We start from the raw sequence: 17,609 nt of genomic DNA, 5'->3' as shown, positions 1-17,609 counted from the left end.
TAGCTTGACTTTGACAACCTTAACATATAGTTGTGACATGGAATTTGGTGTGTTTTAGTTCAGTTAATTTTTTTAATAGGCCACCTAAAAACACCAAATCTGACAGATCATCAGCAGAGCAGGTGTTTAAATTAGCTAATCAACTGCTGCTGTGTTAGCTTAGCTAATAGCAGCTGTAGCTAACCTACTACAGCGATCAGTTAACAGTAATCGCAAAATAAACATCAAGCCTAAAATCATAAAACTGTAGCAGACTGAATGTTCTGTTCTTTGAGTGGGAAATGTTTGAGTGTTCTTTGGTGTTGAATCCCGACACATATGGTGGCATTATTGTCAGTTGCTATGGCAACGAGTCTGCGCGTAGCATAGCCGACACAGAGAGCGAGAAAACAGTGGTCCCGAGTTGTTCTTAACCGTTTTTTCTACATTAATTTCCCTTTGCAGTTGCTCACTGCTCTAAATTAATAATATCTACATCTCCAGGTCGTTAACGGAGTTGTTCTACCGCAGCTATGGAGGACAAGTAAAGCCCTCCATAGCTGTGCTGTGCGCATGCATGAAATTTCTGGATGTAAAAAATAAAATGCAATGGGTCCATATCTTCCTGAAAAGTGATTTGCAAGTTTGTCTTATTTCAAGTGAACTAAGATATTTACAGTGGAAAATAAACCAAAATTAATTGGTAAGATTTTGTGTTTTTGCAGTGTATGAGGTCGAAAATAGATTTTAGCTTTTTCAAGTCACTCTGCACATGAGGGTGCAGGTTTGTCGTTACGTGGGAATCGTTTCTGGTGTGTGTTGGGAGCCCACCATTTCCAGGGTGCTGGAAGGACGGGGAGAACTGCTTGGCGGTGACCCTAGCCATCCGGCTCTCCTCGTGGGCTTTCTGTGCGGCTCCCACCGCCGCCTCTGCTTTGCCCTGTGCGTGAGCCGTCCTGAAGCACAGAAAACAAATACAGCAGCAGAAATATTACAACAACACAGGAAAAACAAAGGACTTCCTGGATAAACAAGTTTTATTTCAAATCAAAGGTTCCCAGGACCTTTGAAAGAGAAACAGGCCCACAGCATCACAGGTCCTCCGCTGTACTTATCAGTGGACATGAAATGCTTTTCCAGACTGTCAGGGCTGCCAATTACATTTGATTTTAGCAAAATAAACAATCTTTTGTGCAGTTTTTTCTCTTTTCCAGCACTATACTTTGTAGATAAAGATAATGCAAATTAACTAGAGAAGACACTATAATATTACATCATTTATTATTGTCATTAACAATATCTAGTCTTTGCTGTGTTCAACACCAGGAACAACGTAAACTAAAATATAACATTTTATGTTTTGACATTTCTCTTACTGGGTGTGTTGATAAATGTGGAGGCAAGGTAGTTTTTGTATTTTGTCTTTCAGGAAAGTGATAGTGTATTTTTATTTAAACTGTTCATAGTCAATGGTGAACTGGAAACATTTTAAATATCCAACAACAGATAAAATTAATTATAAAATCTTTATAAACAAAATTGTCCTTTAAAAAAACTAACTAGATGAGACCAAACCACTAGACTGAAGACTTTTATCATCCAGGTTTTGGTAAAAAGAGAGAGAAAAGAGAAAAACGATAAATCATGCCTGCGACAGACTGGCGACCTGTCCAGGATGTACCCCGCTTCTCGCCCGGAACGTTAGCTGGAGATAGGCCCCAGCTCCCCTCCCGACCCCACTGAGGGACAAGGGTGTTCAGAAAATGGATGGATGGATGGATGGATGGATGGATGGATGGATGGATGGATGGATGGATGGATGGATGGATGGATGGATGGATAAATCATGCAAATAGAAATTATTAAACTTGCTTTAATTTATCATGCGATTAATTGATTTATTGCCAATTGTGACAGGCGTAGTCCTTATATGAACCAATAATAAGTTTTCTTTTGCTCTAACAGAACATACTTCATCTGTTTCTGGATTTTATTGTTTATTCCAGATGATAATTATCATTTTATCACAATAGTTGAGCTATAGAGGAGATATTTTTTTTACTACAGAGCTGAAATATGATGGTGAAACTGCAGAAATGTTAAGTTGAACTTTAATATAATAAAATAATTTCTCTCACTGAGTTTGATGTGTTTTTATGGTGGCGTCGCAGCATCTTTTTAAAGTTCTGATTGTTTTTTATCACCTGCCTTTCTGTCCCCGCCTCAGGTTATTCTCTGATTACATCAAGCACACCTTTTGTCTCTATCGCAGCTTCATTCTCTCAGTTTCTCCTCGCTCATCCATGCATCGCTTTCCCTTCCTCTCTCTGGGCAGAAGCAGCCCTGATGCAGTGTTGCATGTCGATGGCTATTGATTTCCTTCGTCTCTGCCTCTCTGTGCCAGACCCAAACCGTACTCCACACCACCGAGCATGAGAGCCTGTTGGCTGCTGGGCGCTGAGACGTAAAGGACATGAAGACGGTTCCTTTTTTTAAACAGAAATAATAAAGAACAGAATGCTTTGCATCCTGCCATGAATTAGCACCAAATATGTGGGTTGTTTAGCCAAACATAAGAGAAAAAAAATCCAATATAATTTCATTTTTCAAAGTCATATTTTCTCAATGTTTTAATATTTTAATATTTAGCAAGTGAAATATTAAATATTTAGCTTTGATTGAATATTTAGCTGGCAATTAATTAAATATTTAGTAAATATGAGCAGACTAAATAAGTATTAAAACCAAACATTTAGTCTACCAGCTAAATATATTTAGGTTCAAACTAAATATTCAGGTTGATAGCTAAATATATAGTTTGTAAACAATGCTTATTTTGTTTACAAAACTAAATATTTACTTTGCTCAGTAAATATTTAGCTTTCTAATAATTAAAGAATGTTTAATTAGCAAGCCAGCTTGCAAAATAAAATGTTTAGTTTGGAACTAATGTCTTTAGCTTGTAAACTAAACATTTAGTTTAAAGTTAATGATAATTTGGAACTAAATGTTTAGTTTGTAAACTAAATGTTTATATTCCTAATTCAATATTTTGTTTAAAACTGTGATATTTATTAACGAATGAATAACATGGTGAAAATATGACTTTGAAAAATAATCTATTTTTTTCTCTTATGACAGTCTAACTATATTTGGTTTGGAGTGTAATATTTAGCATGCTAATTTAATTATTGCTGTTAAATTGTCACTCTGTTACTTTACAAATGGCACACCATAGTCCTGCTCTCACTCTCAGTAATCATTTCTTTAAATATCTTCTTTTTTTTTTGTTTTTCCTCACAACATGTTTCTGTGAAACAGAACATGTTGATTACACAATATCGCTTTGTGTCCAAAAGCCAAAGAAAGAAAACAGATCTACAGATGGAGAGCAGGAGGAAAAAAGAAGAGAAGCTGTGAGGTGATGAAGAGAATGGGAGGAGAGATGATGCAGAGTGGGGAAAGCAGTGGGAGAGCTAAAAGGTGTTTAACTTGAATGAATCACAGCCTGCCTAATTGTGAGACAGCGTAATTACAGCGCTGTCCAGCAGGCTGTCAACTTCTGCATTAAAGCAAAATTAGGGGGGAGGACGAGGACAAGCCGTTATGTCTCCATCATGACTGAGTTTTCTTTAACACAACAGACATTTGAGGCTCAGTTTGCTTCTTAATGAGGAGAACAAAGGTTATAATAGTTCTGAGGTTTTTTTTATTATAGTTTATTTTATTTTGTTATGACTTTTGTCTAATTCTGACAGTTTTAATTAGATTTTAGAGTGAGTTTACGCTCCATACTCCTCCTGGTGGCATATTTATTTGAAAATGTTATCTTCTGTGGAGTATTCACTGATACAATGCAGTACTTGAATTTTACTGGACAATAAATTGTCCCAGAAGTTATTGCGATAAACGATAATATTGTTGTTTTGAAACCATTTTTAAGTAATATAACAGTAATAGCACAACAATGCAAGAACACATTCACAAAGACCAATAACTTGAAATTACAATGAACATGTAACACTGGAACTGGAAGACATTTAAAAAACTGACACATGCTGCAGATTTTTCATTGAAGCCTTTTTTAAATAAAATACTAAAAATACATTGAAATATGCAAATAAACAAATGATTCAATCCCTTTTTAAAATAAGAAAATAAACAGTTTATTGCCTAAAATGCAACATCATAGCATTCCTTTATTTGATCTGTAGGACAGGATGAATCTGCAGATGAAATAATTCTCAAAAGCTCAGCCCTTTTTCCTTTACTTTGTATCAATTCAGTGTAGAGCTGATATGTTAATATTTTTGGATTAACTGATGCTTAAAAAGAGATTTGTCTTTCACAGATTTTCAACCAGGTGAAGCTAAAACTACCACCTGAGGAGTTCTGGGTGGAACATATTTATAAACATATTTTATCCTAAATGCAAAGTATATGAATTTTCCATAAAATACTGCTCTGAATGTCATGTTTTAGCAAATGGCATTTTCCGTGTCCAGTTAGTCGAATACTAAATGATTTGACAATTATATAAATAATCAATATGATTAATTGTTTCAGTCCTACATTAAATCATAACTTCTGATGGTCTGCAGGAAAAAAATGCAATAAAATATTTCTTGAAATGTGCTGCTCACTTCCAAGAAAATAATAAATAGTCCCAAAAAGACATTTAAAAAATATTTGTTCATGCATAATTACAATGCTTTTTGTTTAATTGTTTGTGAAACTTTTATACAATGCTGCTTATTATGAATTGTTTTTAAGTTTTCATATTAGATTTGAAGACACACAGGTTTGTTTGCATGTATGTATTTTTTTCTTTATTTATTAATGGCCCTTCTGGTCTTCCGTACGCTTCAGTTTTCCTGCTAAATGTGAGTTTGTTTTCTCTGAATCTCAAGAAATTTCTAAAATAGATCAGTGGGGCACGGATTAGCACTGAATGAACAAGCAGGAAGATCGATGCCAAGAGAGACGAGCGAGAAAAACAAAGGCTGAGAGACAAAACAAAGAAAGGACAGAAGAGAGAGCACAGCGAGCCGAGGAGAGTCTAATCCAAGCCTCATGCTCTAAGCTCCTCCATCATCTCTGCCATCGCTCTGAAGCAGCTGATGATGAGGAGGATGATTCATATCTCACTGAGCCTTCCGGTTTGCATCACCGCTAATCATTCGTGCGTTCAATCAAGTTGTGGGGGACGTAAATCTGTTGACACACCAGCCTGATATGCTTCCTTTTCTGGGAGGCGTACAAGCAAACCAGTTGATTTCTGCTAGGTAGATTATCTTAAAGGTGGCCTATTATTCTTCCTTGAACAGGTTAGAATAGGTTTATGGCCTATACAAAACACGTTCATTTCATTTTTCTCACAAAAATCCTTCTTGGATAATGAGATTTTAGTCTGCTCAGTTCAGAGCTCCTTTCAGAATGAACAGTTTTAGGGTCTCTGTCACTTTAAATCCAAATATTCTGCTGCTGGCCATGCCCCCCAACTCAATGTTTACACTCGCATGAAAATAGCTGCAAACAGATGCACTATTATACAAACATACAGCGCATTGTAAAGTGCATTTAGCTGTAAAACCAGCTGACCAACTGTCCTGGAACTCAGACTAGGTTGCTAGGTAACGGGTGGAGTTCCGCTAGGGTTGCTAGGTGACGGCGCGGAGGGACTTGGCATTCTGCAGGTTTTTGAAACATCTCATATTCCAGGACAAACATTAAGTTATCGCAGGAAAAAAACCCGGGTGTTTTTTATTTTAATTTTTTTCAAAAACTCTACTGCTGTTTTTGGAAACAGTTGAGACCCACCGGCCTGCTTTCTGTGTTGCCAGATTTGTCTGCTTTTGAACACGTTTGGCTGGAAAAACCAGCTACAAATTCAAAAGATCTTAGTTGATTCCAAAGAGAAATCAAATGCTGTTGTAACTCATATTACCATATTTGGGAGGGTAGTTAAAATTTGACAAGTTTCTAGAAAAGTTTCAGAGAAAAATTCTTATAAAATAGTTGTCATTGTGTGGCAGAAAAGAACAAATGTTTTAATAAAATACTGTGTTATTGCATTTATTACTTCAATTAATTTTGAAATCTCTCCAAGATGACATGAATGATTAGTCACTGGTTAATCAAGTGTCACTGTCTAGTATTTTAAAACAGAAATCCCAGGGCAGCAGCATGAATTAAAAGGACATATCAACACAAAAAACTCAGGTTTGATTGGGTTCAAAGAGTCAAGTCCTTTTTGCAGCACTAGTGGGATCTGGTTCTAGACAGAAAATTACAACTATTACAAAGGACAACCAAAAATGTCATGGGTTGTATTAGAATTTAAGATTTGTGCTTGTTTTTTTTTGTGTTTTTTTTTTGGAGTTGGGCAGCTTTTACATTGTTTTTAGTTTGGAAACAGTCAAATCTGGCAACCCTGCCCCCTTTTAAGCTGGCGTTATATTTCAGAAAATGTATGTTTATTAAAGCAATGTCCTGTTATGGGATGCAAACAGAGTGAATATAGCAGTGACTCTGTGTGTGTGTGTGTGTGTGTGTGTGTGTGTGTGTGTGTGTGTGTGTTGGGCTTCAGGCGAGCTAATGAAACGAGGTCACAGAATTGCAGCGAGAGGCTCCGACCACAAAACACAGTGAGTCACTGGTGTGTTTATCTGGTTTTCACTGATCACAGGTAGCCTAGTGACACATCGGTTACATCAGCACATGTGACTGCGCTAACGAGGGCACATCAGCCGGCGAGCGCACAAATAAATCCTGGATTTACTGTAACATCAGGCACGCAGACGGCAGATTCAATCCCACCAGGTCCTGACTCAACCTTTACCTCCGACCTCCCGGCTCAGGTTGCAGAAACATCCCAAAAACTGGCAACACTAGAAACACGCGCCGTCTCTAGGAAGTAAGCCAGATCCTCCTTGAACCAGTTTTCCTAAGTGCTTTCACTTTGCTCCGAGAAACAGAATTGCAGCAATTATCCTGTGACTGTTTCACCTCTCAGGGTTTCTCCTGGAGTTCCTCAAGGAAATACCCTGCTGCTCTGTTCTGGGACACTCATGCTGAAGCTGTATGGCGCTGCAGGAATCTGGGTTAGATGTTTCTGTTGATGTGTGTGTAAGAGAGCGGAGAGCCAGGCCAGGCTAAAAGTGTATGCAGAGCAGGGTTATTCTGGAGGGACACAGTCTGATCTGCGCCATCATTCTTCACATCAGGAACCTTAGTTTGTACACTACAGTAAAATTCAAGCACTTTTCAAGTTTTTAGAAGGATTGTTTTCAAACTTTCCAAGCACCATGCTTTGGTATGACGTCATATTAGGGCCATTGTAGTTTGAAAATAAGGAGGAGTAAAATTCAGACACACCTCAGAACAGGAGGAAAAGAGGAGCCTGTGGAGCTACAATAATGAGAAATTCAAATGATCACAGTTCTATTTTAAGTAGACCAGAGCTGAAAGATTGAAGTGTGAAAAAGTCTCTATCATATGCCCACTTTAAGGAAACCAGCTGGTTGAACATGGGTAATGTAGCCATTAAGGGACAGAAATGATCAGCCAGAATACTCAGGTAGGCTGTGCAACTGTACAGGTGTACCTAATAAAGTGGCCGGTGAGTGAATATGTCCCAGCTTGCCTCACAGACCAAGTGAAGACATAAAATGTCTCATCGTCCTCTGTTTCCATCTCCAACTTCACAAACTTTCTAGGTTTGAGCTTATGCGCTTAAAACTGGCAACAAAGTGACATCCTACTTTAAACAAGGACACTGTCTGTCCCCAGAAATGTGTCAAGGCTTTTTTTTTTTTTCCTTTCTCATGACCCTGTTCTCATAATATCAGAGCAATGTCTCCCTCAGCAGTCAGAAACTGAGGTTTAACACGATTAATGGCGGTGCATATGAATGTGAAAAATGTCAAATCTGTGAGAAAGAAACGAAGCTGAACGATTCAACCTTTTATAAGATAAAACAGAAACATAGTTGCTATAGAAAGTGACTGATTTGATTTGTTTTTTAAATTTCTTTTCTCTTCATTGCATTAGCTCTTTTCTAGATTCTGGTCATAGTGGCAGCATGTTGGAGTAACACTCTTGTGTTTTCTCCCTCTGGTTTTGGGCGCTGTGCAGCTGCAATCTCTGCTCTTACTTTTCCACTTTTGGACAGCTAACATGGTGCGTAACCATGACAACAAGGTGTTTTCACAACTGGTGCCACCTGAAAATAACTCCTGAACTACGACCCCCAAATCCCAGACAAGTTGAAGTTCATCTCTTCTATCAATCATAACGGGTAGAGACTTAAAGAGGAGCAGCAAAAGCAAATGAGATAGATTAGCATGCTTGCTAGCAACCATTGGTCAGAGGCCTCTTCTGATTCGCTGCAACACTGACTGCTACTGGAGATTCTTTCTGCCCACATCATCAATATCCTCAGTGACTCTTTGAAGATTATTAGATGACATTTAATTTCCCTTTGGGACAAATAAATTATTGTTAAATTGAGTAAAAATCTTTTTAAAAAAAAGTGATCAGAGCTCGTTCATTTCATCTTCACACACTGAAAAAACACAAAATCTTATCAAGTACTTCTGGTCTAATTTCTAGTGCAAATATCTTAGCACACTTAGAAGTAACTTCTCACCAAGATATATAAGCTTGTTTTAAGTAAATAATTTGAAAAATGAAAACGTTCTTGTTCCATTATTGAGATTATTTCACTGAAAACATGAAAAAAACTTGTTATAAGTGAAATAATCTGCTGCTGAAACTACTACTTTTTCCATTAATATTAAGGATTAAGTTAGTTTCGTCTTATTTCAAGTTTATGAACATATTTGCACTTGAAACTAAACCAAAACATCTTGGTAAGATTTTGTGTTTTTGCAGTTCAATCATGTTCAGCAGAATAATATTCCTCACAGTTTATTTTTTTATTATTATACTTCTTGTTTTTTGTGATGTTTAAATTTCTCTGAGAACTTTCGTTCTGTCTCCATCTTCTTTCTGCACTCCTGAATCTTTTCACACACCAACTCCATGACCACGAGGTCAGAGATGCAACACATTATTACAATTGATCTGCTCCAAGGTCAAATGCTAATCCAATAGCAGAGCTAACCCACTTTCAGACAGAAGCTTCATTCACCGTCTCCGTCTGCTGTCACACTTTCAAAATCTTCTGCTTCTGTTTTCTCCTCCTTATAAGTGAAAAAATCTCCCAGGAAAACTAGTACTTTTTCAAAACTATTAAGGAATTATTCACTTAAAACAAGCTCCTATTTCTTGTTAAAACGTTACTTATAAGTTAGTTTTTTTCTTATTTTAAGTGTAATAAGATATTTCCACTAGAAACATGCCCAAGAATACTTTGCAATGTCTTTTTTGTTTTTGCAGTGTAGTACAAATGTAGTACAGATACTTTATGTAAAATGTAGTGGAATAAAAGTCGAAAGTACACAAGAAACCATCTACTCCAGTAAAGTACAGATACATGAAAAATGTACTTAAGTACAGGAACAAAGTACTTGTTGAAAAATAACTTGTTCACATCTAATCAGTCTCTCTGGTTACGATTAGAGCTGGACAATAAATCAATAATACATATTGCAATAGACACATGATCAATATCAGTATGTAACATGCCTGAATATATAAAATAGTCACTGAACTCTGATCCAAAATCGCACGGCATTCTGGGGGATGTAGGCAAAGGAAAAGCTTTAGATAAGCAACTACGGCATGAACTAACTCACTCACTCTGGTTACCTAGCAACAACCTGTTGAGCAACTTGTAGCAGCGGTTTAAAGTTTCCACACTGTGCCTCATAACTGCTTAAAAATAAAAAAGCAACGGCGGAGAGAAAACTGTAGAAGAGGAAAGGCCACGGCCACCAGTTTGGCAGGATTTCAGATTATTTAAACAAAAATCCAATCTAATTATCAATATCGACAGATATGAAATGTTTACATTGCGATATGTTTTTCATCCATATCGTCAAGCCCTGGCTACGCTTTAAAGGCAAGTCACTAAAAGTTTCTGCATCATAGCCTGACCTCAACAACAGTCTGAATGCCTTCGATGCCACCAGGCTTCAATATTAATGTCAATCTTTATCTTTAGGTTCTGGGACAGTAAATTAATTCCTCCTCTACGTCCTAAATGTTGAGCCTCATATCTCACCCTGAAGCTGTTAGCCGCTGTGAAGCAGGTCAGGACAGAACCATTAACCCCGGATGTGCTCAGCGTTTAGCTAAATGGGAACAGGCTCCAGCACCGTCTCGCTTCCATTGCCGCCTCAACCCTCCTTAACCCTTCGACCCAGTTTAACCCCGAGCCTGATCTTATTCTGTCACCGATTCAAAATATAAAACGAAATGCAAGAAACATGATCCAGGAAGCTGCAGGACTGTTTCCTCTCAATCAGGATGCTGCAGTTAGCTTAGCATCGCTAATAAGTGAGTGTTCAAGGTAAACATGGAGGACAAAATGAAAGTAAAAAGGATTATTGGGACAATTAATTGATTAAAATACAATAATACAATATTACAAATGTATAAAGTCATGAAAATAAACAATTATATTAATGTTTTAAATAAGAAAATAAACATGTCAACCATCTGACTTAGCATGAATACAGTGCAGGGTCGATGTGTTGATTAATTTTTGGATTAACTGATTAATAACTTGAAGCAGAAGTTACTTAATAGGAGATATTTTTTCATTTATTTTACAGAATTTGAACTGGATTAAGTTAAAACTGCCACCTGAAGAGTTCTGGGAAGAATATATTTGCAGATAAAGACGTTTTTTTAATTTTAAATGCAAAATTTTTATTTTGTACAGTTTTGGCTTAATTTCTGCTCTGACTGTGTTGTGTTTTTCAGTAAATGGACAGCAAACAATTAATCGACTACTAAATTAGTTGATGATTTCACTAATCGACTTATCACGATTAATCCGATTAATCATTTCAACTGTAAAATGGATGGTTTCACTTTTCGCATTGAAATGTTGCAACATCTGCAGTCTAGTTGTGAATGTTTCTGCATTAAATCTCCCTATCTGTATGTTTTATATGGTTCTGTTTCATCTTAATGGTGTATTTGTAGAGATTTGTGATAAATGAAGTTATTAGAAGTGTAGCGGAATACAAATATTAAAGTTCACAAAGTATCTTCAATTGAAATTCACTGTTAATATCTCACTAAGAGAAAAAACTTCAAAGATTGGGCCATAAGGAGCTTTTTTTAAAATAATAAAGAATAATCTGATTCATAAAATCACTTGTTTTTGTTCTTTTATGAAAATACTGAAAGTTTTGGTTCAATCGTCTTTTTCCCTGATGTCACTGCAGCTGCATGAGAAACCTTCATGTTCTCAAAGAGCAGGTTTTAGTAAAAGCTGGGAGTGTGTTCAGTCTTTTGTGGGTGTTGGTGTTTTTTTAAAGTTGTGCTACAGAACATTGTGTTGTGCACATAATCATTTCTGCATGTGCTCAGATTTAAAAGGGTACACTGCATCCTCAACCGAAACGGCTATAACAAATATTCACAGACCATTACAGCTCTTCTGATTAACAATGCACCACTCGCACATGGCAGCTTACATTTTTCATTTATTTGGTAATCTAATCAAAATAGATGGCAATAAAAACGTTGCTTTGACTTATTAACGACAAAGTACTTGAAGAAATAGCAGCTTTGGACTTTTTGAGTCATTTTATTTCAGTTTGGCTTAAAGGCAAGAATTTCTACAAAAAGTACACTTTGCAAGAAGATTCCATGCTTTCTCTTCATTTAAATTTCTGGGGACATGGGCGTGGCCAAGAGACAGAGGGGCGCGGCCAAGAAACAGAGAGGCGTGGCCAAGAGACAGAGGGGCGTGACAAAGAGACAGAGGGGCGTGACCAAGATACAGAGGGGCGTGGCCAAGCTTACCTCTGCCTCTTGGCAGAGTGACGCTGATGAGCAGAGGGGATTAAGAGAGAGAAGCACTGTTGCCAACTTAGAGATTTTGTTGCAATATTTAGTAACTTTTGAGATTCTCTAGTGACTTTTTCAAAAAAGTAATTAGTAACAAATCTTGCAACTTTTCTCTATAATCAGAAACTTTGGCTGCGAACATGAGAAAGCACCAGTCGCTAAGGTATGCTAAGGCTAGTTAGCATGGCCACAGATAATGGCAGATAAATTGTTTTCCTGTAATGTCTCTGTGCCAGTAGCACATTTAGCAGCGCATTTACAAAGCTGATTGACAGCGCTGTGTGACAGACATCAACCAAGCTGAAGAATTGTAGAACTGCACTCTATATTTGAGAATTAAACAAATATAAACAACATGTCACAAAGAGATGGCATCATCAAGGATCAATTTATACAATTTATCTGCAAAAAAAACTAATTTAGGTTGAAGTTCAACAATGTGCTATGTGGATGTTGTGGTGTATTTTTATTGCTATTTTTTCATGTTTTGTATTTATTTGCAAAGCAAATTCCCCCTTGGGAGACAGTGAAGTTATTTGATCTGAAAGTTAGAAGCATTTCTAGATGCTTGTGATGTTCCCCTAGTGAAGAGCATCAGACCTGAACAGGAGGATTTGGTCCGGTCATTCTTACTTTACGGTAAAAGCTTTAAAGTCGGAACCAGTCGGACTTCCTACCTGGACAGAGCGATCTCGGCCTTCTGCCGGGCGATGTCCGCCGCCTTCTGGGCCCCCTCCACGGCTCGGTCCACCTTCTCCCGGATTTTGCTGGCGCGGAGCGGGATCAGGTTCTTCCGCTTGCCGCTCACCAGGATGTTCTGCTTGTACTTCCCTTCCTCCTTGGTGCCGTCGGGGAACGTGGTGCAGCCGTAGCCGTGCCGCTTGTTGCTCAGCCACTCGCCCTCGTACTGCAGCCCATCGGATCGCCGACTCACACCGAATCCCGTCCGTTTGTCGTTCTTCCACTCCCCGCAGTACGTCTCCGTCGCCGTGGCGTCGACGTCGTCGTCCGCAACTGCCAACTCCGCGTCTGCGTCTCCGAGGCTGGAAAGGGCAAAGGTCGCAACTGTTTTTCTTCTTATTTTAAAACCATTTCTTATCTGGAAAAACAAATACGCTCATCCACACAGGGCCGGCCCAAACCTTTCTGGGGCCCTGAGCAGGTTTTCATTTTGGCCCCCCACAACAACAAATCAACACCAGGTGCTTCATCAATACTAAACTTCTCCGTCTGTGTCACAATAACAAATTTTGCTAGGAGATAAATCGTCCCAAAAGTTACTGTGATAAATGATCATGTTATTTTGAGACCATTTTCAAGTAATATAATTGTAATGGCAAAATAATGTCAGAACACATTCTCAAAAATTAATAAACTTTAAATTTTAAAGAACATTTACCACTGGAACTGGTTACCACCCATTCCTAACAAATGCATTTTTACTCTGAATAAAATGTCATCTGTAATTCCAAGTATTTAATGGTTTTAATTGCTGATTCAGGTTACCTGATGGTGGAGTTGATGTCCGATGCAGCCGAGGAGACGGTGCTCATCCCAGCCTCGCTCCGAAACGAGCTCTGTTTGGACCTCTGCGACGCCAGAGAGCTCCTGGACTCGGACTTCCTGAGCTTGAGGCCGGACAGGATGGACCTCCGGAACAATCCTCCTTTCCTCTTCCCCTTCAGCAGCTCTGCCTCGCTATGCGCCGTCAACACGAAGCCTCCGCGGGACACCGCGGGGCTGCTGCCGCTGCTGCCCGTGCTGCACATGGAGATGCTGGTGGTCAGAGTTCCCGGAACTGTGGGCGGGCCCGGAACCAGGGCGCCCGTTCGGTCCAGCAGCGCGGTTCCATTGCTGTGCTCCGAACCAGAACGGAGAGAGTTTATGGAGGTGCGTAAAGGAGAGCGGATGACGGCCGCCATGCCGTATGGAACGCTCTGCCGGACGCCATAGCCGTGACGCATCCCTCCAACCCACTGGCCCTGAAATGTTCCTGGAGGAACAGACCAGAACAAACACGGGTCAGATGATAAAATACAACCAGAACACAAGAAACACTTTGAACTGCCATAAACAGGATGGAAACCGCTGGTTACCGACTTCAGACTAGCCGTGTTTCCATCACATTTCTATGAGCATGCTGATGTGTCACAGTGGAACTACGGCTTATTAGGGTCATTGTACATGGAAAAAAGAGCAAATTTCCACCAAAAAACTAAGAAACTTTGAAATTAAACTGAGAAATTTTTCTGAAAAATTAAAATTTCTAAATTTGAAAAGTCAAAAAATGTGCTAAAAATATTCAGAAGTTTTATCTCATAAATTTTCTAGTAAAAATCAGGGACTTTCTGGATTTAAAAAAATTTTAATTTGCAAGAAAAAGCTGAAATTTTGAGACAAGTCTCAAACATTTTCTAGAATAAACGTGGAAATTTATGTTTCAAAAGTTTACAAGAAAATTTTTCATACTTGGAAATTTTCTAGTTTTATTTCTAAAAGATTTCTGAGGCTAATCTCGAACTTTCTGAGTTTTTTGGCACAATTTTTTTACTTTTGAGCTTTTAAAACTCAAAATTTCAGAATTTTTTTCAAACACATTTTCAATTATTGAAACTAAGAAATTACAAATTTTTTTCATACAAAATTTCTGAGATTAATCTCAAAATGTTTTGGCTAAAATTGAATAACTTTGTTCCCCCTTATTTAGTAGTTTGAAGTTTGAAAAAAGTGACTATCCACAAATGTAACGTTTGTTATTGGATGTAGACCAAGATGTTCCGTTGTAACAAATAAGAAAAAGTAACTGCAGTAACCAGCATTCAACCTAAAGTGGGCAGCACTGAGGCAGTTTTAGGCAAACTATTGCAGAACTAAAGAAATTGTCAACTAATTTGCACACAAAGACAGCACAAAAACAAAAAAGAAAACAAAGGCATAAAATCAACTATATAAAACAAAAATAAAGTTATTGTTGCAATGAAACAGATTACCTTCTGGCTTTAATTAAAAAAAAAACAAGCATAAAACAAAGTTAACAAAAAGGAGAATATTGTGAGTTTGGCAGGAGAAACAAAGCATCTTGTTTATTTATGATCATTAAATTAAGCTGAATATTTTTGATTATTATGTGTAAGTTTAATTTTTTCAGATTTCTTTGCAAAGTTTAGAAGTTCTTGTCGTCACACTCCCTTCATTCATACCATTCCTGCTGCAGAACAATCCCTGCATCTCCGAGTTGCTGGAAAGTAGGCCATCAGTGTGTGTGGGTGTGTGTGTGTGTGGGTGTGTGTTTCCAGCTTTCCTCTCTCACACACTCTCCAGCAGAAGTGTGTGTTCCAATCAGAGAGCAAGCGATCCATCCCGCCTGCCAGCCCGACCCCTCTGATGTAACAGCACTCTGATTCATTCAGGAGCAAACGCACGACTACATGCCCATATAAGGACTGCTTCCACGTCCTGCGTCTGCATCGCAAACAAACGGCTTCCTGCTGGGCTCGAGGGTTAGGGAAAGCAGGAAGTGGTGAATGGAGCCAAACTCACACACACTGATCCACGCGCCAAGCAGTGCCAACTTCAAACCTGCCCCTGTCATCGGAAAGATCTGCCCCCATACCTGCACACACACACTAACACACACACACTCACACAGGGCCTGTGTCAGAGACAGATGGGCAACACATCTGGCCAGCCCTTTGTAATCATGTCAGCACACAGATGTACGGCCATATGAGAGATGGATCAAAGAACGCACACACATACGTGAGCAACAGCTTAATGAGATTTTATCAAATGGATGCTTTACTGCTGGAGCAGAGCCAGGAGGAAGAGGAGAAGAAGAAGAAGAATCAGGAAGAGGAGGAGGAGGAGAGCGCTGACTGTGCAGCAGGAAACCAGACAGGGAGCTAAGCAGAGTCCTGGATATTAGGAGACAGTCATTTGTTAAAATAAAAACACTAAAATCAAGAAAAAGACCACATCTGATCCTAATATCTGACTATTAGGGGTTTTATTATGATGGTGTGTTACACAGGGGGAAAAAAGGAGGAGTAAATTTCTGCCAAAAAGTTTCAAGGTTAGTCTCAGAACATTTGTAGAATTATTTTTTGGTAAGTTCTGAGTTTCAGTAGTAGAAAATTTACGCCAAAACAACAAAAAAAAAACATGAAAATTTCAGTTTCAAAATTTGAAAAGTCTTTAGAAAAAAGCTTGACATTTTTGATCATATCAGAAATTTTCTAAAACAAATTGGAAATTTCTGAGTTTGAAAACACAAAAATACCTGAGAAATGTTGTGATTAATCTCAAACACTTTCTGCAACAACTTAGATATTTCCACGTTTCAAGAGTCAAACATTTTCTAGAAAAATTCATTCATCTTTAGTCCCACTGACTACAGCAACAGTGTCTTCACAGACCTGCCTACAAAATCAGTCCTCCAGCTGCAGCTGATCCAGAACGCTGCTGCTGGAGTTCTGACTAAAACCAGGAGGATGAGAACATCACCTGGTTCTGAAGTCCCTACACCGGCTCCATGTAGCTCAGAGAACAGACTTTAAAATACTGTCGTTAGTTTATAAATCACTGAAAAGTTTAGCACCACAATACATTACAGATCTGCTGTTGTCATAAGCTTCCAGATCCCTCAGGTCTTCTGGTTCTGCTCTGCATCCAGAACCAGAACCAAACATGAAGAAGCAGCATTCAACTCTATGCACCACAAATCTGGAACAAACTTCCAGAAAACTGTAAAACAGCTGAAACACTGAGATCCTTTAAATAAAGGCTAAAACCCACCTGTTTAGAGCTGCTTTTGAAACATTATAAATGAAACATTAATCAACATATTAGATGTGTAATGATGAAACTGCTTGACAAAATATAATGTTTACTGGTTCACTGTGTCTTTTATGACTTTTTGTGTTTTTGATGCCTTGTTGCTGAAATGTGCTACACAAATAAACTTGTGATGATTTGAAATATGACAAACTTGTGAATTGTTTTTCCAAAGGGCTTTTCTGCCCTCCTGAAGTCAGGCTCTCCCGGGTGCCGCGGTGCTGCCGACGGCAGGACTTACAGCCTGATCAGCTGCCAGCAGCGAGTGCAAATTAGGGAATATATGTGAGGCAGCGTGTGGGCCGTTGTTGCTTCTTGGAAGCGTTTACTCTGAAACGTCGGAGTAAATGAAATATTTTCTCCGGCTGCTGATCGCTCTCCATGGTGCTGAAAAATCAGCAAGGAGCCGTGTCCCATCGCATTCAGGTCTGCTTACAGTTAGAGCGATGTGGCTTAAAAATAAAATCTCCGACTTGTTTCATGATCTGAGCTCTGATTTTAATCAGCTAAAAAAGAAATTACAAATAACTGAAAATATTTTCAAAACTTGGCTTTTATTTCAATCAACCCCTCGGTGAGTTGTATGATGGAGTATCAGGGCCAGGATTCAAGAAAGTTTAATTACAACAAAATAATCATGATATTAGCAAAAATAACGATACAATTTTACCATAAATTTCTAGGAAAAGTCTTTTTAATGAGGAAAAATGTCAAAAAGGTGCAGAAAAATATACAAAATTTTGACAAATTTCTGAAGAAAACCTTTGAAACTTAGAAATGTCCACGTTTTTTCTAGAAGATTTGAC

General features: G+C 38.4%; 1 protein-coding gene and 1 long non-coding RNA gene across 2 annotated transcripts in view; both read right to left on the bottom strand.

Moving 5' to 3' along the window:
- Nucleotides 1–17,609, bottom strand: part of LOC106949639 (uncharacterized) — a 342,173-nt gene that overhangs the window by 184,929 nt on the left and 139,635 nt on the right. The gene's annotated exons all lie outside the window — the stretch shown is intronic.
- The window catches only part of jph3b (junctophilin 3b), a 43,194-nt gene that overhangs the window by 10,447 nt on the left and 15,138 nt on the right, over nt 1–17,609 (bottom strand). The window contains exons 2-4 of the mRNA XM_015036017.1: nt 13,477–13,963; nt 12,648–13,013; nt 811–935 (exon numbers count right to left, since the gene is read on the bottom strand). Of these exons, the coding sequence (XP_014891503.1) occupies nt 811–935; nt 12,648–13,013; nt 13,477–13,963 (978 nt within the window). The remainder of the gene's footprint in view (nt 1–810; nt 936–12,647; nt 13,014–13,476; nt 13,964–17,609) is intronic.

The sequence above is a fragment of the Poecilia latipinna genome, unplaced genomic scaffold (genome assembly GCF_001443285.1).
Source record: "Poecilia latipinna isolate Pla-1442-1.1 unplaced genomic scaffold, P_latipinna-1.0 Scaffold354, whole genome shotgun sequence".
In the NCBI taxonomy this organism is placed as follows: Eukaryota; Metazoa; Chordata; class Actinopteri; order Cyprinodontiformes; family Poeciliidae; genus Poecilia; species Poecilia latipinna.
Note: the sequence above shows the minus strand (reverse complement) of the source record. Positions and strands in the feature narration are given on the sequence as shown.